Source organism: Narcine bancroftii, chromosome 2 (genome assembly GCF_036971445.1).
Source record: "Narcine bancroftii isolate sNarBan1 chromosome 2, sNarBan1.hap1, whole genome shotgun sequence".
NCBI lineage: Eukaryota > Metazoa > Chordata > Chondrichthyes > Torpediniformes > Narcinidae > Narcine > Narcine bancroftii.
This window is the reverse complement of record NC_091470.1, coordinates 160,918,016-160,941,860: the sequence shown is the minus strand read 5'-3', so window position 1 is coordinate 160,941,860 and position 23,845 is coordinate 160,918,016. Positions and strand designations below refer to the sequence as shown.

The 23,845-nt window shown below is 39.2% G+C and overlaps 1 protein-coding gene across 6 annotated transcripts in view; it reads left to right on the top strand.

Moving 5' to 3' along the window:
* Nucleotides 1–23,845, top strand: part of vps13d (vacuolar protein sorting 13 homolog D) — a 234,188-nt gene that overhangs the window by 147,714 nt on the left and 62,629 nt on the right. For 5 of the 6 annotated variants that reach the window (XM_069918980.1, XM_069918987.1, XM_069918984.1 and 2 more), the window contains 5 exons: nucleotides 158–313; nucleotides 1,808–1,904; nucleotides 9,572–9,720; nucleotides 11,880–12,014; nucleotides 16,184–16,351. In XM_069918980.1, coding sequence (XP_069775081.1) covers nucleotides 158–313; nucleotides 1,808–1,904; nucleotides 9,572–9,720; nucleotides 11,880–12,014; nucleotides 16,184–16,351 — 705 coding nt within the window. The remainder of the gene's footprint in view (nucleotides 1–157; nucleotides 314–1,807; nucleotides 1,905–9,571; nucleotides 9,721–11,879; nucleotides 12,015–16,183; nucleotides 16,352–23,845) is intronic. The other variant, XM_069918981.1, reaches the window with a different exon arrangement.

Genomic DNA, 23,845 nt, shown 5'->3' with positions numbered 1-23,845 from the left:
GGATGATTAAGACAAATTTGTGGTGTTTGGAGCCATTCAATTTTATAGTGGAAAAAGAACTCCTTTGGAAAATATTTGTTCGTACAAGGAAAAATTCTCCTTTAGTATTAAATATTTAATGTTACTAAGTCTTTTGCTTCCTTCCATTTGTCACAAGATTGATAACCAACTTTTAGGAACAACACAACCTATGATCCTCTCCCTAACACCCAACACCCCTGAAAGTGAAACAGAAACCACTGAATCTGGTCCTGCTGTTCAGATCAATGCTATGAAGATCCCAAGCAAGAGTGCACTGACTGAACTCTTCAAGGTGAGTCATAACTACATCAGCTTCTTCGATATACAAAATATTGACTAGACCCATATTTATATAATGAAACAACCAATGATGGAGAGAATTTCATGGAATGTATAGCAAAGAAGCAGGGTATTGAATCAAACTGTCCACATGACACAAACTTCCTGCAACCCCAAGAAGCATCCAGCAAAGAAAAAGCCTTCCAGGCCAAACTGCTGATGTGTACAGATGTTATGTGCATCAAAAGTATGAGAATTATAGGCACTTGAGTTTGAAGCTCAGATTGGTCTAGAAGATCTTAACTGAGATGCAAATTTTAGTCCTCCAATTAATCTCAGTATCTCTGAATGCAGGAGCACTTAACTAGGATTAATCATTCGCAGCTGGCCTTGACAATAATAGACGAGTATGGATATCAAGTGAGGTCATGATCAGATTTGGCTGGAAGGTACTATCATTGCAGAATCACCTGCCAATTTTCTTTGTGAAACAATCTGGATGGCTTCCAACTCCATTGAGACGTGAGAAGTGACTTTATTATGTACAGCTAGGGTGATCACCAGGTGGCGATGACATTCTGTAAAATCCAGAGAGTACAATGTTCATGCATATGGAATCCAAGTTATCCATCTTAAATAGTTGTTAATTATGCAGTCTTTGGCATCTCAAGGAAAAAAAGGTTGCTTTATCTAGCAGTTTTGCAATAGAGACTCTGGTCTAAATCTCCTCTTTCTTGGGGGCTTTCAGCCAACGAGGTTACTCTTCAATCTGATTTCCTCTCTTTTTGACAAAATCTCCCTCCCTTTGAAGTAGGTATGAGAGCAAATAAGTTTCTTTCCAGGCTATGTCCTTGATATAATATCGGTACTAATCAGATTTTAATTCGAAAAATGCTTTTCACCATGAGGATTTTGCATTTCCAAACAGGAATCAGAATTTATTGTCACAAACTTCATCGCACCATTGCAGGTGCAAATATTGCTATAAATTACATTTAAAAATAGATTAGTGCAAAATTAATAGAAAGTGAGGTAGTATCTGTGGATCATTGTTCAGAAAACAGTGTTTGGAATCGGAAATACAAGTTCATCCTCATTTGACCTCGGGGTAGGAATAAGCAATTTTCTCAATATTCTAAGAATATTGGTGGAACTGAATCCAACTGGTAACTGGTTACAAAGGTCATAGGAGGAAATAACCTAGCCCTTTTCTTATCTATAAATTGTTTTGGGCCATGATGAGAAGATGATTAAAAGTAGAGGTGCCACTTTAAAAGTAATTTGAGCTCAAGTTGCAACCAAGGAACAAAATTTGGTGCAAGTAAAGTGATACTGAGCAGAATTCAGAAAATGAAATTGTCTTTAAATCACATTGAAGCGTGGATCAAGAAAGAAAACTCAACATCAGAATCTCTCTTTCTTCTATGCACCTCTTTCTCCTGCAGTTAGCTAACGATGATGTAGCTTGTGTTTATTGGGTTACCGTGTTAAATTTCTCTCCCTTCAGCACCTGATGATCACAGTGCGGAAGCTGACGGTTCAAATTGAAGAGAGGCTCCTGCTGAAGCTGCTGCAGTTTTTTGACCTGGGGCAGATGGACCAAGGTATGAGCCTTTACCAAACGTAAAGACTACCACGGATTGGATAGAAAATCATTTCAGTCCTGAATGACCACCCTCGATTTTGAGGCTGTCGTCTCGTAGCACAGATAGTGAAGCTTGGGGGGGAAGCATCAATTCTACACATTTGTTTCAATTAGGTTCACATCCAGTCCATTTAATCTCTTCTTACTGGACAACAACCAGCCCATTGAATTTAATTTGGTGACTCCTCATGCGCTAAATCACAATTATATTTACCCTAATTAGAGAGGCGAGACTTGTGCAAATGCAAAAGAAAAGATAGAGGCACACAAGAGCAAGATATCGGTCTACTATTTAACTCATTAAGGTTAATTCAGTAAGGGCTAGCATACCATTTCATTGTCGATTGAAAGGTGATGACAAGTGGGATGCTGCAAGAATTGATGCTGAGGCAACAGCTGTTCACAATCTATCAATTTCTAATTCCTACAGTTAACTTTAGAGGTTACAAGTTAAGGGCACACAAGTCTTTCCACCACCAGCACTTTTAAAGAAGGAATAGGCATCCGGCCTATCAGGCCTGCTCCACCATTCATTAAAATCATGGCTGATCTGGTTATGGATTCAGCTCCACTTACCTACCTTGCAAAAATACCTTGTGTCTTTAATGTATCTAATGAGGCAGTCTCTAACGCTTCCTTAGGCAGTGAATTCCACAGATCCAGTGAAGATTATGCTCATCTACATTGCAGTTTTTTTCTCTCCTTTTTCATGTGAATTAACATTTCATAATGATTAACCCAAGGTCTGTGACTGTCTCCCAGAACAAAATAAACAGGTACCTTTACCCCATTTTATTCAGTGAAGTGTCAGTCAGAATCTCAGATCCCAGCTCATCAACTTGAAACCCAAGTTCCTTGAGCTGCAGACAACAGATGTGGTTACCAAGACCCCTTCATATTGTGTTCATTGACTCACACACACTGCAGCAGCTGCTCTTTTTTTGGATGATAAATTAAAACCGTTATTTTTTTCCTCCTTAAGACTCAGATTATTCAGATTGCCACGCAATGTATCTTTGCAGATATTTTGTTTCCCTAAATGAACCATTATATCCTTCTGAGATTGATATTTCAGTTAGTGCTGGTTGTGAATCAATGTGTACTTAGAGTGGCACTCGGATAACCCTGGTTATCCTTTGGGTAGGAGCGATCACAATATGATCGAATTCTCACTCAACATAGAGAGTGAAGAAATTAAAACCGAGACTAAGGTCCTCAATTTAAATAAAGGGAATTATGATGGTATGAGACGGGAGTTGAGTAAGATTGATTGGGTGGTGTTCATGGGGGGGTTGACGGTGGATAGACAATGGAAAGCATTCAAAGATCTCATGGAAGAATTGCAGAAATCGTTTTGGCATAAAAATAAACCAAAAAAGGTGACTCAACTGTGGATAACAGGGGAAATTAGAGACAGCATTGGTCCAAAGAAAGAGCATATCAATTGGCCAAAAAAAGTACCAAATCCATCGACTGGGAACAGTTGAAGATGCAGCAAAGAAGGACAAAGGGATTAATCAAGAGGGCAAAAATAAATTACGAAAGTAAGCTTGCGGCAAACATAAAAACCGACTGCAAAAGCCTTTATAGATATGTCAAGAGGAAAAGATTGGTGAAATCCAGAGTAGGTCCCTTGCAGTCAGAATCAGGCGAATATATAATGGGGAATAAGGAAATGGCAGACCAATTAAATTCTTACTTTAGTTCTGTTTTCACAAGAGAGGATACAAATAACCTCCCAAGGATGTTGGGAAACATAGAAACTAATGCAAGGGAGGAGCTGAAAGAAATCAGTTTCTCTAAGGACATTGTCTTGGAGAAATTGAAGACCAATAAATCCCAAGGGCCTGATGATCTACACCTAGGGTACTTAAGGAAGTGGCCATTCAGATAGCGGATTCTTTAAGAATTATTTTCCATAACTCGATAGACTCAGGATCTGTACCCATGGACTGGAGGGTAGCTAATGTTACCCCACTATTTAAAAAGGGGGGTAGAGAAAAAGCGGGGAATGATAGGCCGGTGAGCCTTACATCAGTAGAGGGCAAAATGATGAAATCCATTATTAAGGATGTAATAGCAGAGCATATGACTAGCAGAGAAGGGATCGGACAGAGTCAACATGGATTTACAAAAGGTAAATCATGCTTGACAAATCTATTGGAATTCTTTGAGATGGTGACAGGTAAAATAGATGGGGAGAGCCAGTGGATGTGGAGTACCTGGATTTCCAAAAGGCCTTCGATAAGGTCCCACATAAGCGACTGGCATGCAAAATAAAGGCTCTTGGGATTGGAGGCAAGGTATTGATGTGGATTGAGAACTGGCTGCAGATAGAAGACAGAGAGTTGGGATAAACGGCTCATTTTCTGAGTGGCAGGCGGTGACCAGTGGGATACCACAGGGATCTGTACTGGGACCCCAGCTGTTCACAATTTACATTAATGATCTAGATGAGGGGATTGGATGTAATATCTCCAAATTTGCAGACGACACTAAGCTAGGAGGGGTTGTGTGCACTGAAGAGGGGGTCAGAAAGCACCAGTGTGATTTGGATAAATTGGGGGACTAGGCAGATACATGGCAAATGCACTACAAGGTGGATAAATGTGAGGTTATCCACTTTGGTAATACAAACCAGAGGGCAGATTACTATTTGAATGGCAATAGATTGGGAGATGGGGAAGTGCAGAGAGACCTAGGGGTTCTTGTGCACCAGTCACTGAAGGCGAGCATGCAGGCGGTTAAAAAGGCAAATGGTATATTGGCCTTCATATCAAGAGGATTGAGTATAGGAATAAGGATACCTTACTGCAACTGTACAGAGCCTTGGTGAGACCCCACCTGGAGTACTGTGTGCGGTTTTGGTCGCCTTATCTGAGGAAGGATGTTCTTGAAATGGAGGGAGTGCAAAGGCGATTCACCAGGCTGATACCTGGAATGAAAGGAATAACTTATGAGGAAAGATTGCGCAAATTGGGATTGTACTCGCTGGAGTTTAGAAGAATGAGAGGGGATCTCATAGAGACATACAAAATTCTGGCAGGACTGGACAGAATGGATGCGGAAGGGATGTTTCCAATTGTGGGGGAGTCCAGAACCCGGGGCCATGGTTCGAGGATAATAGGCAAACCATTTAGGACCAAGATGAGGAGGAATTTCTTTACCCAGAGGGTGGTGAATCTGTGGAATTCATTGCCACAGAGAGCAGTAGAGGCAGGTTCATTGAATATATTTAAGAGGGAATTAGATATATTTCTTCAATATAAGGGAATGAGGGGTTACGGAGAGAAGACGGGGACGGGGTACTGAACTTTAAGATCAGCCATGATCTCATTGAATGGCGGAGCAGGCTCGAAGGGCCGAATTTCATACTCCTGCTCCTATCTTCTATGTTTGTTACCCCCATGTACAGTTTGTACTGAGGAGTAATTTTCTTCTGTAAATTTTGAATTTCCATGCCAGAAGTGAAAATACCATAATTGTAAATCAATTCAATTCACTTTTAACTGTATGTATTGTTTAGTTATGGTATGTTTCAAAACCAACAACAAATTTGTTGTATCAGAAATATATAATTGAGTCGTTGAAAGTGTACATGCAGAGAAAAGGATCACAGATTTCCTGTCGAGTTCAATAGTTTAGGTTGTTTTTTATGTGACTAAACACTTGTTTACCTTTTGAGCAATGGGTTATTTAAGGTTTTTAAATGTAATTATTTACATAGTTCTGTTCCACTGGATGTTGGAATGCTTTCAATTGCTCATTACACCAGTTTATTGTCATTCTGTGATCTGGTTTAATTTATATTTAAGTTGCCTTGAAAAAAATGTTTCATAGAAAATTATCTGCTGCCTGCACCAACACCATTGGCAATTGAAATAATGTCAGAATTTTTCATGCTGGGATATTTCCATATATATTTTCTTATCCTTCAAAATCTCCATGGAACTATTTTTATGTTTCATTTATGGTAACTCTCCATTTCAGGATTAACATATATATGCATGTAATAGTTGATACCATGTAAAAGTAACCTCTCCCTCACCTATTTTTAGCCCCAAAATCTGATATTTCACTTGTAAATTTAAACCCCCCCCCCCCACTATTTTTGGCCCCAGCCATCAACCCACCTGAGCACCCAACATCCCAACCTCTGACTCTCGCTTTGGACCCGGCCACCCACCCACCGGAGCTCCCAATGCCCAGACTGCAGACTCTCACCTAGACTCCAGTAGCCCGCCCATCCAAGCTCCCAATGCCCCAATCACAGAATTGCCCCAACTACGGACTCTCACTTCGGCCCCAGCCACCTACCCACCTGGCACCTCAAATGACACAGGTACTTACTGCGATCAAAAATAGTATTAATCGATGTCCTAAATTTTACCCTAAAAATTGTTCCACAAAATTCAACTATTACACTCAAATATATGAAACCATTACAATTCAATCAAGATGCTGAAGTGTATTTATGTCTATAATTTGTTGCTGATTTGTACTGTTGGTTGGGCTTGTAAGTTTATTAAGAGCTATTTTAGGACTCACCAATGGATCCATGCTGGATGAAATTTGCTCAGATCAGCAGCTTATAACATGTATGTGAAAGAAATATTGATTTAAGTTTATTTGTCATTCGTTAAGTTCAATGGTTGAGTTGCATCTGTATTAAGATGAATTTTTGGACACTCCAGTTTTATCAATTGGCGAGAAATAAATGAAGGACTAGATGATTTGTATATGGGTCAAAAGATACTCCAGAATAGGTTACAGCATAATCTAATTAAGGATTTCAAAAAATGTTCTGTAGTTTCATTCTGATTAATTTGATCCAAGATATGTTAATCATTATAACCTTTTAAAATTTCATTCAATTTTAATTCCATCAGTAGCACTCATTATAATCCCTAACTGCCGGCATGCTGCATTTCATTGTTGTTCACCCAGTTGGATCAAGGCTTTTTACATTGTCACTGTCAGATTTTTTTTTAATTGTGTATTTTGTAATTGCTTGCAAAATTCATGGAGAATTTACACAATTGCATGCTAGTAAAGTTTCCCTATTTTGTAACTAGGTGGTATGACGTGGAATAGAAGGCAGGGATGGTGTTTTTTTTAGTCCAGGCCCAAGGAGAAGATTAAAGTTATGCAGTTTAAAGTTCTGTTTTAAATTGGCAACTTACTTGTGTATAATTAAGTGTTTATTTATTATATGTACCATGTTGTCTGATCCTTGAGAGTAAACTGCAACTGTATGACATCAATGTACAAAGTGATAAGCCCTTGAGAAAGAGTGCAGAATCTGTGACAGTTTGGAGATGGTGAATTTTCAAAAACAACCTTTCTGAAAACACAACTTTAGATTAATGATGATGAGTTTATTATCATGTACATAAATACTGTACAATGAGCCTGTACACTGAGGTGTCAGAGAAGAAATAACAGCACAATTAGGCTTGAGAATGGTACAGGAGGGAAGGTTTCAGATTCATGGGGCACTGGGATTTATACAAACTGAACAGTCTACATCTGGGGAGGACCAGGATCAACAGGATAAATAGGGGAAGTAAAACATGAAAATCTCCAGACGCCGTGCTTGAAGTTAAAACACAATGCTGGAGAAACTCAGCAGGTGAAGCAGTGTCCTTTATATAGCAAGGTAAGAATGCACAACCGACATTTCAAGCTTGAGCCCTTCTAGGTATGGAAAAGTGTCAGCTGGCATCCGAACAAAAGAGCAGGGGGGAAGGGAGATTATTTGTTGGCAAAGGTTTAAATCAGTATGGCATGGAAATGAGAACCATGCAGAAAGACAGAGGGGAAGCAATACAAAGAACAAAACAAGCATTAGAAAAGTGAGGGTGAGGAAAAGAAGATTCAAGTGCAGAAGTCGCAAAGATGACTAAATTCTAAAATGACAATGAGCACGGAGGCGTTTTATCTGAATGTCCGTCGTATTCGAAACAAAGTCAGTGAGGTTGTGACACAAATCAGTGCAAAGGGGTACGATCTAGTGACCCTTTACAGAAACTTGGTTGCAGGGTGAATGTGATTTGGAATTAAATATCCAAGGGAATCAGGTAATCCAGAAGGATAAGCAAAAAGACAAGGTAGGTGGGGTTGCGCTCTGAATCATGAATGAGGGTGATTGTGAGAGAGGAATGTTGAATCCATCTGGATAGAGGTTAAGAATAGTAATGGGAAAAAATTTCGCTAGTGGGCCTAGTCCGTTGACCACCAAATAATAGCATGACAGTGGCTCAGGCAACAAACCAAGAAATATTTGATGCAGTTGACAGGGGGGGGGGGGGGGATTTGAACTTGCATATAGATTGCTGAATTAGGTTAGTCGATACATCCTTGGAGAGGACTTCACAATAGTTGAAGATCATGTTACTGAACCCACAGGGGACTGTGACATCTTGGATCTGGCCCTGCACAATGAAACGGGTAAAATTAATGATCTTGTAGACAGAGATGCTCTTGGACAGAGTGATCATGGAATGATTTAATTTCTCATACGAATGTAAGGTCCAATCGTTCAATTTAAAAGCATTTTTTATGCCTAAACAAAGAAGGCTCCAATGAGGGAGAAATTGGCAAGCATAGACTGGGAACTTATGCTTATTATGAGACAGTTGAGAAATAGTGGAAGAGATTTTTCAGTGCTCAACAAAAGTAGTTTTCCAGTTAAAAGCAAGGATGGGAAGAGCTAGCCTTGGATAATGAAGGAATAAAGGAAGGTATCAAAATAATGGCATTTCAGAGGTGCAAACAGGTCTTATGGTCCTGGAGTAATTTATGGCTAGGGTAGTTCCTCATTCATTTTGATCTTCTAAAGATACATTAGTGCAAGAGGAAGTGAAAAGAAAAATACAAGAAATATTTGACATCTCAGGAAGCATCCATGGAGAGAGAAATAGACTTGACTGTTTGGATCAATGAAGCAACTCTGTTCCTCTTTCCATAGATACTGCCTGGCCTGAAATGTATTTATCACAATTCTGTTCCTTTTCAAATTTTCAACACTTGTAGTTTTCTTTCAGCATTATGGACAATACATGATGTTTGTATTTAATTCAAACCTTCAAAAAATGGTATTGTTCATGGTTCCTTTTCATCGTGTAAAGCAGTGATTCGCAACCTTTTTCTTTTCACTCACATACCACTTTAAGTATTCCCTCTGCCATAGGTGCTCTGTGATCAGTAAGGGATCACTTAAGGTGGTATGTGGGTGGAAATAAAAAGGTTTGAAAACCGCTGTTTTAATCGTACCTCATTGACTCGTTATTTCCAAAGGAAATGGACCAATGACAATTTTTCTCCAGCAAAATATTTCAGAAACAATTGGGTCTGGAGCAGTGATTCTCAACCTTCCCATCTCACTCACATCCCACCTTAAGCCATCCCTGGCATCGGGACTACTTAAAGTGGCATGTGAGTGGAAAGAAAAAGGATGAGAGACCACTGATGTAAATTTACTAATGAGGAGTAAAGCTTAAATCTGTGTCACCAAGTGACCATACCCACCTTCCCTAGAAAACCCAGCTCCAGAAAATGAATTGATTGCAAAGGTATGCAAGTATTCTTCAGATGTGAAAATTTGGTAAAGTCCTTCTTTTACAGATGTAGAAAAGCCAGATGAAAATGCCCCTGAACAGAGCAGTGCAAAAAGCGGAACAGCAAAACGCTATTACTTTGAAAACCTCAAACTCAGCATGCCACAAATCAAGATGAGCGTATTTACTTCCAGCAAGTTGCCTGTGGAGCTCAAGGTAAATTTATTAAGCCCACACTGTTTCTGAAGGAGTAAAAGATGTTTTAAAGCAAACATATCAATATGAGTGATCACCTACTGTCCCAATGCAATGGGCAGTCAAAGTTTATTGCTTTTCCCAAAATAATAAATGAACACACTGTAAACAAGAGATGTCGGAAATACACCCACAGCTACACATGATGTATAAATCCCTTCTACCATGTCTTTTGAAATGATTCAGCAATGCCAGAATGTTATGGCCTAAATCAAGCAATTCACTTCATTTGGAGGCAATGTGCTTTATCATAATATAATGACACAGCTCAAGTTTAATTTATATCTGTGATTTGGCTTTTATTCATATGGTTTTCTTCCTTTTTTAAGTCCATGCTTATTTATAGCATCCGAGTTGCTATGGTCTCTTTTTACCCTTCTACTTTTTGTCTCCACAGTTGGTTGGCATTTTGGGAAGGATATCAAAGAAAAGAAAGCTGACTTGCTATGGACCTCTCCACCCTGACCCTACCCCCCATTGACCTCTCGACTGCCCACTTGCTATGGGCCTTTCCACTCTGACCCCCCTCTGTCTGTTCCCTTGACTTTCCATTACCACCGCGCCATTTTTTTTCTCATGAAATATATTTGAACATAAGGAAGTGCGCACATGACGAGTTCTGAATAATTCTGACTGCTAAAGCCTAAAGAAAATGATAGGAAGAAAGAATCACCTCCCATGTCATCTTCCCTGCCAAATGTCTCCTGTCTCTGCTGTGGCAAAGCCCACATGTACTGCATTATCACTATAAACAGCCATAGAACAGGTGTGGAAGCATGACAGGGGACAGCTTAAGAACAAAAACCTAATGCCTCAGTTGGTGAAAGATTTATAATTGCAGTTTTTAAAAAAAAAAATAAAGGGATATGGAGACTTGTTTACACCTCATTCAATTCAAAAGTATCACAGTTGAAAATGTAAGAGCGGTTTTCCAAATCACAGCTTCCATAATTGGTGATGATCTGATGGTTAAGAATGAGTGTATTGTCATATAAATTGAATAAAATATTCATAGGCACTGAATTGTTTGCTTGCTGTAGCAAAAAAATGATGATAGTAAATTTAATTGAATTAAAAAAATGAAAAATACAAAAAATAGATAGACTATAAATATTCATGCAGACTATCTGGTGATGCTGTCAGACCAATTCATGATTAGTATAACAAGGGGTGGTTCAAGAGTCTGATGGTTGTTGAAAGGAAACGGATCTTGATCCATGAGATGCTGTTTTTTTTTTCAGGCTGCAGGTAGCAGTGAGAAGAGGTTGTGACCAGGGTGGTGGGGGTCCTTTATATAATATTGGCTGCCTTCTTGAGACAGTGCAATGAATGGGAGGTCAGAGCTTGAGCTGGACCTGGCTATGTTTGCTATTTTCTGCAGAGTTCTGCGTTCCTGGGCACTTAAACTACTCTACCAGGCTGTGTACTTTCACCAATCAGTATGCTTTCCACAGTGCATTTGCAGAAGTTTGACAGACTATTTGACTCTTCACTCAGTCTGATGTGAATAATTGATCAAATTTTGAGCAATGGTTATCAGGGTACTGAGAAAATACCTGGCTGTTCAAATGACACCACACTTGATTCAGAGCCTGTCTTGATAATGTAAAAGCAGACATAGCCTCAATATAACATCTCACACACAGGTTAATGGTGGCTTTTCAGTTCTGCATGCGAATGACAATCCAGAATATCTCTTCAAATGGTAGAATGCCGACAGGTAACCAGACTATTAACAGAAAGATGAGAAAGTTATTAAACTGACCCAGGCTGACAGGAAAACGATCATAGACACAGTGAAATATTTGGATTGTCGACTTAGTGGAAGGAGCTTGCTTGACTTTTTTGGTTCTTAACATCGCAGTTAAACTTTTGACCTTTGTAAACGGCAAGATAAAACTACATGAATCATCCTAATCTTATGGCATGTTCAAGTCTCAGCTGACTGTCAATAACTGAATATATTTGACAGTTTCTTGTCTCTCCGTGCCCTGAAGCACTGTTCTGACTTTGACATGACAATTCTGAGTAGGTGTTTACTCTGACCTCTATGAATTAGTGATCTTTTTGCTCCTGTTTTGCAAATATCAGTTTGGTGGTTTTTTTTTGTGTTGTTGCAGGCTTTGAAGGGTATGCTGGGAATCCGGTTGATCCGCTTTGAGGATGCAGTTATTCATCTGGATCCATACACCAGAGTGCACCCATATGAGACTCAGGAATTTATTATTAATGACATTCTCAAGCACTTTAAGGAGGTGAGAATTAGAGTGGGGAGGTGAACTGATCAAACAGGATATTTGTTCCATAAAAGAATAAATACAATCAACATTTTACTCATGCATAACCTCCAGTGGGAAATTGTTCCACATTTTGCTATTTTGTTGGCTATGCAAACGTGAAGTGTGAAAAACGCACATGGTTGAGTTAATTACCACACAGTGCCCAATTAACATCACTATTTACAGCAATCAGCATGCAATGTTCACTCCACTGGAAGAGCAGGCTTCATGGGAGGGATGGGGGGTAACACAAGGCTGCTTATGTTAAAACTCCATCCTTGTCTGATTTATCATTTGGGAGCTTGCCATTGAAACTGGCCCCAGTGTATTCTGCGATGACTAGATATGACAAGTGTGTGAGGTAAATTCTCCTTTAATTGAGAGAAACTCATGATTCCCCTGGTGCCCACCACCACTCATTGGACATGGAGTTGCTGCAGTAAATACAGCTGCTGGAGGGACCCTATTGAGTGTGAGCAGTTTTTGTATATTTGCAGTTCTTAGGTTTCTCTATTGTTCTACTCCAATGTGATTCTCAAGGTATGCTGACTTTGAAGAAGTTTACTTCCTTTCTCTAAAGGGAGTTCTTTGAAACTCTCAAACCTTCTGCATTTTCAACTGTCCTTCAGCTTTCTGACCACACTCTCATAAAGATTTGTTGCCACAGACACAGTTCCTCTCAACCTTTCTTTGGCTCTGTCTTATTCCACAAGGTTTCCGACTGTTCGGTCCCAACAGGGTCTCCAGTATGTACATTCTATGACAATTTTTCTTGTAGGCCCTATGCTCTACTCTCTTGGCCATGCATTGTTACCTTCGAACCCCCTCTCTTCCTCTCCTTGTTCATGTGCTACAAGTCCAAATTCTACTCTATCCTCTGCTTGCTCCACTCCTTCTATCAATGATTATTCCACTTTCTGACATTTACCAAGGACCACATGCTCGCACATCTCCAATCTTCCCAGTCTCTGTAAAGAGTCCAGACTCAAAACATTCACTAACCATTTCTGACCTGCTGAATTCCTCCAACCTCTCATTGTTTGTTCAGAATTCCATTGTCTGCAGTTTTAGGTATCTCTATATGGTAGCTGCACTTGCTTCTGGCCTACCATTCCAAGGAAAATCTTAAACTGCCCTTTATTTAAGCAATGATTCTTGTTGGGATCTCCACTGTTGCAGAAAATTATACTTTTAAGTTTGCGATACTGCCGTGACTTTGGAAAAAATTTGTAGCTACTGCATGTAACCTCACTGAAGTTGTATGATCTTTGTATGACCAAGTTCCTAACATGTGATAATGGAAAGCCCTATATACATATGTTAGGAACTTGGTTCTTTGTGGCCCAAGAAAAAACTACCATGGTAACCTTGCATTGACAAATTAGTATGCATTTCTCAATGTGTTAGAATTTCTTGGCCAGTATATTTACAAGGAATACAATCTTCATTGGCTTGTGGTATAGTTTTGCTTCATGAAAATGGGGCCCTCAGCCTAACTTGTCCCTGCAACCAAGTTTTCTACATTTGGCCCCAATCTCCAGAAACCTTTTGTATCCATGTACCACTCTAAATGTCTTTTGAATGTTGCAATTTTACCCACCTTGCTCTGGCTGCTTATTCCATATGCCCAGCACCGTCGTGAAAAAAGATGCCCCTTTTGAATCTTTCCCCTCTCACCTTAAATCTAGGCCTTCTAGTTTTAGACTCCCCTTATGATTTTTATATACCTCGAAGGTCACCCTCAGTTTCCTGTGCTCCAGGAATAAACTCCTTATAATTTCAGTCCTTTAGTACTTGTGAATCTTTTTGACTCTCATCTGGGATCAATACTAATTAATAACAAATTGAATTCTTCCAGAACCCTAAAGTGGTGCTCTGATTTTCGTATGATCATTAACCTGTTATGTAAAATGAATAGAATTCGGAAGAACAGGTATTTGAGAAGAGAATTAGTTCATTCTATTGCACTCTGCATTGCAATCTGACATGAGTATTTCTCGTATTTGTTGTTTTTATTTCTGTTTTCCAATATCTCTGGCATTTTGCTTTTGAGTTGATCCATGTTCTTATTCACTGCAATTCTAAACACTTCCCTATTATACTTGCCTGTTCAGTTCGTGATATGATCAAGATCTCAGTTATATAGCTTCCAGATTATGTGGCATAATATTGACGAAAACAGAATATAATTGTCTTAGATTATTAATAAAATTGAAATTTATTGAGATGTTGCCAGGACTTCAGGAACTGAGTTACAGGGAAAGGTAAAAGGGCTGAGTCCTGCAGCCGACCGGTCCTTGTAAAACCCAAACTGTGCAATTGGTGAGTGGGATATTGAGAAGGAATTTTGCTCAGTTGATGGCAGAATTAGCTATAGTGATGGAGCATAGAAGAAGGAGGGGAGATTTGATGGAGGTATTTAAGATTATGAGGGGGATAGACAGAGTAAGTGTAGGTAGACTTTTTCCACTGAAGTTAGGTGAGATACAACCAGAGAACATGGTCAAGGGTAAAAAGGGAGAAGTTTAGGGGTGACATTCAGGGAAATTTCTTCACACAGAGTGGTGGGAATGTGGAATGAGCTGCAATCTGAAGTGAATGCAGGCTCATTTGTAGCATTAAAGAAAGATTTGGACAGGTGTATGGATAAAGCGAGCTCGGTGGGATATGGAATATATGTAGAGCATTAGGACGAAGTAGAATAATAGTTCGGCACAGGCTAGAAGAGCCAAGGGGCCGATTTTCTGTGTGGTAAAATGTTCTATGATTTTATGGAACTATGACAGGTCATAATTTTTTTTTTTGCCTGATAATTTGACTAATGATGAGCACCCTGCATCGAACTTCATTTCCACTCTTGTTCTCAAATGATGCTTAACGGTTAGCATTACAGCGCCAGCGACCGCAGTTTGAATCCAGCACTATCTGTTAGGAGTTCGTATGTTCTAACCATGTGGGTGCTCCATTTTTCTTCCACCCTGCAAAACCTGTGGGATTGGTAGGTTAATTGTGTGTAATTGGGCGGCATAGACTTCATTTGCCAGGAAGGCCTACCGAGCTATCTCTTTAAAATAAAATACAGATAAAAAAAATTAAGGGGTGCAATTATTTCCCATTTTACGTACATCAATTATTAGTTTCTGCAATCATGCACGTTGAAAGGCTACTTGGGTTGCTGGACAACATTCCTGGTGAAGCGAATGAAATTAGATTCTAGTCTGTATTGGTCTCGGGAATGAGGACCTTGTACATGTTAAATGGAGTTTCAAAATTACCATCAGACTGAATGTGTTGAGAGAACACATTCTCTCAATTCTAACAGTTACCTAATTATTCCATTTTGATTTTCTCACAACAATTCAATCTGAATTATTTTCCATGTTGAAGTTCTACATAAACAACCAAGGAAAACGAAGAGTTATTTTTAATCTCAGCATATCGCTTGAACTGTTGCAAATGTCCAGATTTTTTTGTTTGTGAAATAGATTACAAAACAAAAAACCCAGATAATTATCCACCTTCTAACACTCCTGACACTAAAATCCATCTTGGTTTAATGAGTACCATAGTGTTGCAGCTTTGTGAAAGAGTTCTAGGTTAAGAAACCAGAGAACCAGAGAACAAGGAAAATCTGGGTGTAGATATCTGCTGTCAAAAGTGGTCATGGAACTGTTAAATTGGCATGGAGTCATACAATATGGACAAGGCTTTTGGTCATTCAAATATATGACAACCATCAGCACCCATTTGCACAAGTTCCATTTTCCTATCAAACTACCCCCCCCCCCCCCACCCTCTTTTCCTCCAGCTTCCTACCAACCTGCACATCTTGGGATTTGGGAGGAAGCCAGAGGAGCACCAAGGGGAAATTCATGTGGTTACAGGCAGAACATCAAAACTCCTCAGAGACAACACCAGCATTCAGGTTTGGACTGGGTTGCTAGAACAGGTTCCTTCAATTTTAATTTTTGTCAGTCTCACACTAAAGTGGTTGGCTCTCAGTTTTCCCTCAGAGGAACCCTAATTAGTTAGCCAGTTATCCAATTGACTTCTCAAAGTAACTTAAAGTCAATGTTACATCTTGTGAATGCATGTCATGAAAAATGTATATTTTCAGTCAGTAAAATTAGTTCTTTTATTAACAGGAATTGATAAGTCAGGCGACTCGAATACTGGGCTCGGTGGATTTTTTGGGTAATCCAATGGGTCTTCTGAATGATGTGTCAGAGGGTGTTTCAGGGTTGATCAAGTATGGAAACGTTGGAGGCCTGATACGAAATGTCACGCACGGAGTCTCTAATTCAGCAGCTAAGGTACGTTTGATGAACAATGTGATGCAGCTGTTAGAATTATTTTCAGCGACTGGTTTGGAAATTCCTCTGAAAATTATCAGTGCTTTTAGTTTGTCTCGTTTAGTCTGTGCCAAGCTATGTTAAACCTCTCATCTTGAAAACATTAAAGTGGGAAATTCCAGTGGGATTTCAGTGGGATGGAATGGAAAACCACATTGAGAACTTATTTTCACCAGACCTTTGTAATTTAATGCTGAGTATGAGGAAAAAATTTACTATATTTTCTTGACATTGCAGTTGGAATTGTACATCAAATGTAATTCATTAACTTTGTGGGATATTTTTGGAAACCACCATATGAATCTAAATTATTTGTATCTGAATGATGAAAACATCGTTACAATTGTAAAATGTGCCCTTCCAGTCGTATTTTGTACACTAAGTATGTTGAGGAGCACATCACATTGACTGCGTTTATTATTAACCCTGCCCAAGAACTGTCCAGATTGAAGTGGAACATCCAGTATGTTAAGAGAAAGTACTGGAGCACTCCGCGTGGACTGACAGTGTTCAATCCAACTCATTGGCGGTGATCGGAATGATTGGAAATAATTACGAATGGCTTTAAATGAAGTGTACTGCCATGATGTTTATAATGTGATGAAAATTTTTTTTAACATAAGTGACAGCATGAGTTTCAAAGGAAATTCCAAATAGAAATATATTTCAAACAATTAGCTGCAAATGGATCCAAGTTACCATAATGCCAATTTTTTTAGAATCTGATTGACTCTTCAGCAGCTTTAGACCTTTTGAAACTGTTTTACCTGAGGTATGGTTGCTTCTAGTACCAAATTCTGGTGGTCTTTACAGAAGCCTATGCACTCAGATACAAGATGCCATTATGGCTCTTCTGAGTCCATAACTTCATTGCTGGTCTTCCTCATTATTCAGGATGAGAAGTTTCTGGTATATCCTCCATCTGCTGGTTATTAGTTTTTCATCATCATTCGGGATGACGGAACTCTATAAAACTTTTCATTAGATCTAAAATAAAATCATAAAATATTGAAAAAACTAAGCAGGTCATGCAGCACAGGTGGAAAAATAAATAGCTAATGTTTCAATTCGAAATCCCTTCATCAGAGCTGAAATAATTTTTGACTTTTCCATGATCTGACCATCTACTGCTTTTACAGTATGTATAAAATCACATGTAATCCTGAACTTCAAGTTGGCACATCGGTTTTTGGGGGTACACTTAACACCTCTCCCAGCATGCTCTTGTACTGTCTTATTGAACCTTCAACATTACTCTTTGCAGAGTACTACTTTATATTGTTTTGTAGTATCTCTTGGAAAGCCAATTTGGAGAAATGAGATCCGTCTGCTGTCTATTCCATTCAGCTTAGTAACAAGTTAGAAGGTCATCTCTGGTGTGAAAATGGGCCTTTTTCCCATGAGGTCTGTGAATGGATTACTTATACCATTACTGTCATCAGCCAATACAACTGCCACATGAGACTACACGAGATATTCTAATGCTGATTTTACATGCAAAAGTGGGACCAAAGAGATACTGAGTCATCAAGCTGTCGACAAAACATGGGTGTGTACAGAAGAGGTAAAGGAAGGTGGCAGAGTGGGTAACATTGAGTGAGGGAATATTTGGAATAATAAACCACATGGGAACTGAGATGGGTGTTGTGTGCTGAAGATTGAGACAAGAAGTTTCATGGGAGTGGGTGATAAGATTCAGGAAGATTAAGTGAAGTTGGAAAGGGGCACAAGAAAATTAGGACTAAACAGCATGAAAAAGATTAAAATAATCTCCACTTTGATGGGATATGTGCTCAGATCAGATTCATCATCGAGGATGTGAACAAAAGTGATGGGTCTTTGATATGCCACTGAGGCTTGTGCATCAATGCCTCTGTTTGATCGGTTTGTCCTGATTATTGTTGAAGAAAAGCGAATGAAGTTAAAAAGACGGGGTTGTAAAGCTGAATAGAATTATACAATGGCTTTAAAAACAAATGTGCATGCGTTCCATTTTTATTTATATTTTTAAGATCTTTAAAGGCAGTTCCTTGACTGATTTTATTGTGGATCACGTATTGGAATAAGAGCTTTATGAGTATTATCTGTATTAGCCATTTATTTTGTGGAGGCTTTGGTGGAGATTTCAGAACAGTCTGAACTAATGTATAGTTCTACTTCATATAAAGTATAATTGCTTTTCCATTTTGTCACAAAGATCCACTAGGTGAACTTTTCCCATTGGAGTCTAACCCATGGAGAGCAGTTCAACGTATTTATCTTGGCAAGCAGTTGAGGTTGAAAGAAAGTTCACATCAGCTGGCTCTGCACTTGTCCTTTTGCTACACTGCCTATCTCTTTAGTTTTTAAACAGTACTTTGATCCTAAATATAGTTACCAGAAAATTACTCTTCTCAAAGCTATACTTTAAATATTTTCTTGTTACAGTTCACGTGAATAAGAATAAACCAGAGGAATCTATAAAAACACAATTTTCTTCTCCTTTTGTTCCCACAAATGTAATCTTAACAGCATTTTAGCCACAAACTACAAACTACAAAGTAGAATAATCAAAATTTTATGCCTTTCTTTATGCATGTTCTTATTGAAAATTCTTAACCGTTTCTTAACTGAATTATCATTCTCCAGAAAATAGTTGTGCAAATAATTTCACATCAAATTAGCTTTCAGTTATTAAAAAATATTCAGCAAGACTGCCTCACTTCATCCATGTGATGAAGAAACAGCTGCCCTGCTTTATGCAGGGATCTGCAGATGTTCCGTTTTAAGTGATTTAAGATTGCATCCAAAATAATTTATGGCACCCAATATGCAAAAACAGTGCGTTGAAAGGTCAGTTGGAAACTTATCCCTTATTTTTGCAAATTATTTTCCAAACTTTTGTGACCCGGACAATTTAATGTGGTTTTTAAAAAAAACTATACATGAAGCTGCCATTATATTATTCAGATTTCCTACGGCAAATGTTTAATTAACAGTGGAATAATTCTCCTTTCACACTTCTCTCATCTTATTCTGCTAATTTTGTCCTATAAATGTTATAGAAGAGAAACGAGCTTTTCCAAAACAGTTTTGACAGCTTTTGAATTAGGCTGTTGGACCAGATGAGTTGCAGTGTGATTTTTGAAGCCATTAAGTCTGAAGGGGTCTTGTTGACTGGAGACTGTCCATTTGCACTTTATATTAATGTTTTTTTTCTCTCTATTGCAATGCCAATTTAATTTACATTTAGACTAGCACGGTAACAGCCCATTTCTGCCAACCAATTTACACCCAATTAAGCTACTACACCCCCCAGTACATGTCAAACGGTGGGAGGAAACTGGATCCGCCGGGGAAACCCACGCAGACATGGGGAAAACATACAAACACTTTAGAAGCAACGTGGGATTAAACCCTGGTCCCAGTCGCTGGTGCTGTAAAGGTCTTGCGCTTACCACTACACTTTTGTTTGGAAATTTTTTGTTTATGCTGCATTTTAATTGGCAAAATTTTATCATGGAGCATTGTAATGTAAATTATAATATGTTGGGGATGAGACATTAGAACTATCTTGATTTTGGTCAAAGGATTTAAGCTATGAGAGGTTTTCTATGAGGGACATAAGATGGATGGTCAGCATCTGTTTAAAAGGATGGGGGAGACTAAAATTAGAAGTCATGGGTTTAAAATGAGAGGGTAGAAATTTAAAGGAGATCTAAGGGACCAGTTCTCTCCCCGCCACCCCCGTCCTCCCCCCCACACAAACACACACACACACATATATATACACACACACACACACACACACACACACACACACACACACACAAAGGGGGTGATGGTTATGTGGAATGAGCTGCCAGAGGAAATGGTAGAGGCAGATACAATTACAGCATTGACAAAGCATCTGGACAGGTACTTGGAGAGGAAAGTAGAAGGATACAGCCCTAATGTGGACAAATGGGATTTGCGTAGATGGATATAATGGATGGATATAATTGTATCAAGGGCCTCATTTCTATACTCAACATTCTTCCAGGTGATCTGATACAGAAATTACAAAGAACCAAATGGTGGTAATGTTAGAATTCTGAGCAAAACTTGCATTCAGCAAAAGAGACGTTAACATTTGGAGAAAGTTGCATCTCCATAAAACAGAACAAATGAAATGTAATCTCGTAGACGCTGGGTTACCATCAACTGAATGGATATACTGTAGCAAGTGGTAACTTCAAAATAATCTTAGTTATCCCCTCAGAGAATGGATATTCCATTCCCTTCCCTCGCCAACCCAGATGAAAACCTGTGTTTTGGAATGCAGCATGTACCATAATACATAATACTAATTGTGAAGCAAGTTGAACAGAACAGGCCAGGAACTTTTGTTAGAACAACTCTTTGTGCAAATACTCTTCCCTGAAATTGTAGAAATAGAAAGCTTCCGGGAAATAGCACAAACATTTTTTTCTCCGTAACGGCATGCTGGAAAATCATCTCAAGGAGTTTGCTTTTTCCGAGATCTAAATATCTCCAGAAGAAAATTGATTGGGGACGTTTGGCTTGACAGATTGTGTATGACCACATTGGAATTGCAAAGTCACAGAATTTATTTTCCTTCAAATCAAATTCAATCACAAGAACTTTTTCCTTCAAATGCTATAATTATATTGGGAGGAAAACCAGATCTACAATCTGGTCTGCCTATTGTTGTAACTGTGGTTTGCATAACGCTCAGCCCATTGCTCCTATATTTAAAAAAGATATTTCTCATTGAATGACTTAAGTGGGATGTTCTGTTCTCATTCTAAAGCTGATTGTGTGCTACTGTCAGACTGAAATGGTTGGTTTGTTTGATCTGCTTGTTGTTATCCAGGCAGAGAGTATCATATCCTTGTAACAAACCGTTGTTGCCCTCTGGTTGAACCTGCAAAGGGCATCAGCATTTGGGGTCATTCCAAGTTCACAGTGTGGACTTTTGACTGTCCTATGTATGAACCGGTTTGGGAACCCCTACAGGGATCAGTCACTCAGGCCAGTAACACAAACCAATTTCTATTAGGCATCTGCGGGGACAAATCCACAGGGGTTGCTTGAGGGAGCTACCAACCTAATCAGCCATCTGTGGAGACAGCCTGAAAGGGGGCACACTGGACTACCTAGCTAATCAGACATCCTTGCAGACAACCCACCTTTTGGGGGGGCGGGGGGGGGCGGTGGAGGAAGAAGGGGGAACAGTTTGCTCCCAGATTAAATCATCAATGTGCTACTGTCGGAATGCATTACTGCCCCAAGCTCATGACGAGCGGAGGAGCTGATTAAGGGCCAGAACTCAGAGAATGTGACAGCAAGAATAACAGAGTCCTCAGGACCCTGTAAACTGCCACACGTTTGTTCAGTCATGCTCAGGAGCGAACAGCAATAGGACCATTTGTTATTTGTTACGATACCGAAAAGTGAAACCCCCACACTGTCAAATGTCCACTGATCCTTTTTGTGTCACTGAAGTGTTTCTGATGGCACTGTGAACTGTCAAATTAGAATTTCAAGCCTCATACTACAGTGTTGTATACATTGAAATATTAACAAAGTTTCAAACTTGGTTATATCAAAGTCAGTGTTGCATTTTTTACAGGAGAAATGGTCATGTTCCCTTTAGGCTTAGCTGATAAGAAAGGTGACTGCAAATGTTTCTTATTTTTGCTATTGCCTTTGTGATTACCTCCCAGGGATAATTGTTTTTTAAGTTTGCCATTAGCTTGTTTCCTAAAGTTGGCTATGCCTTCAGCAACAATATTCTAATGTTGAAGGTTTGAGCTTTGCAACAGCAGGGCAGCCTCGAAAATAGAAGCAAAACTCTCAGCAGTTTACCTCGAGAGGATCTTGTTGGGGGGAGGGGGGGGAGTGGTTCTTGCTTGCTGTAGATGCACAGCTGTCATCATTTTCACCGTCAAGCAAACTGCTGGCCCTAGTGAAAACAGCAAATAAAATCTTGTGTTGGGACTGATGTTGCAAATCAATAGCCCTCCTGCCCCAATAAACCCTATTTCAAAGCCACTTCAATGTTTACACTGTCCTGATCCTTTTTGCATGCTGGATGGAATCAAATTACGAACAGAACTGCATGGTTCTTCCTGGGGCACAACATTACATTCAAGTATTTGCTTGACTAAGTGCCCATCAAATAAAAGATTTAAATTCAGCATGAAGACCTAAAGCCCAAAGTAAATCAATAGCTATTGTATTTAAAGAAATATTGCCAACAAAGCTGACCTTGTCTGCTGATGACCACACTTCCTTGACCATTGTTAAAGACAAAGATCAGTTTGAAATTTGTCTCTAAAGAAAAATGTTCAGAAGCATCTATATATTTTAAATAGAGGTGAATGGTAGTCAAGATACAAAAACATTGCAAATTCTAAGCCATGTGTTGTCAGTAAAAAAACCCCATACATTGCCTCAGTGATCATTTTCACCCTCATTCCCAGGGAAGCTTATTGCCCTTGATATCGGCCTCTTCTAGGCCTGAGAGTGAAGAAAAAAGTAGAAAGATGTACCAACAAGCTTTGAATAGATTTGGATGGAGAATTCAGAAAAAGGTTTGCATGTAAATCGAACAAGGGTGCAGTTAAGTTATCGTTGGCCTCCTTTAGATGCTGAAAGTCTGGCTGAGTTCCTTCAGTATTACGATGTGTATACTATTGCAGAAGCCTTGACTAGCAGAGACTGGAGTTCAAGGCCCAACGTAGCAGTTTTGGAACTTTGATTAATAATTTGGAACAGCAACTATAGTGATACTATAAAGCTACTTGATTGTCAGTAATCAATCTGGTTAACCCTAATCCTAATACAACCGATATGGTTTGCTGTTATGTGCTCTCCGAAATGCATGAGCAAGGCACTGAATTGTTCTATTACGGCCTCGTTCAAAAACAAGAAGGTAAATTACCACCGCACCTCGAGGGCAATTAGAGATGGCTAATAAATGTTGGTCTTGCAAGTAATACAGAGATCCTGAAAATGAAATAAAAAAATTCAGATTTATTGTCAGAGTACATACATGACATCAAATACTCAAATACAACCCTGAGATTCCTTTTTCCTGCGGGCACAGCAGAATTACCATTAAAATAAACTATACGCAGCGTAAACATGTAAACCAATAGAAGAACTGTAAGCAGATAACTAACTGCAATACAGAGAGAACAAAAGAAAATGAATAAAGTGCACAAGAGTCCTTAAATGAGTTTCTGATTGAGTTTGTGGTTGAGGACTCTGATGGTGGAGGGGCAGTAGCTGTTCCTGAACCTAGTCTTGTGGCACCTACACCTCTTTCCTGATGGCAGCAGCGAGAACAGAGCATGTGCTGGGTGGTGTGGATCCTTGATGATTGCTGCTAGCCATCAACAGCAGTAGATATATTCAATAGTGGGGAGGATTTTGCCTGTGATGTCCTGGGTTGTGTTCACTACCTTT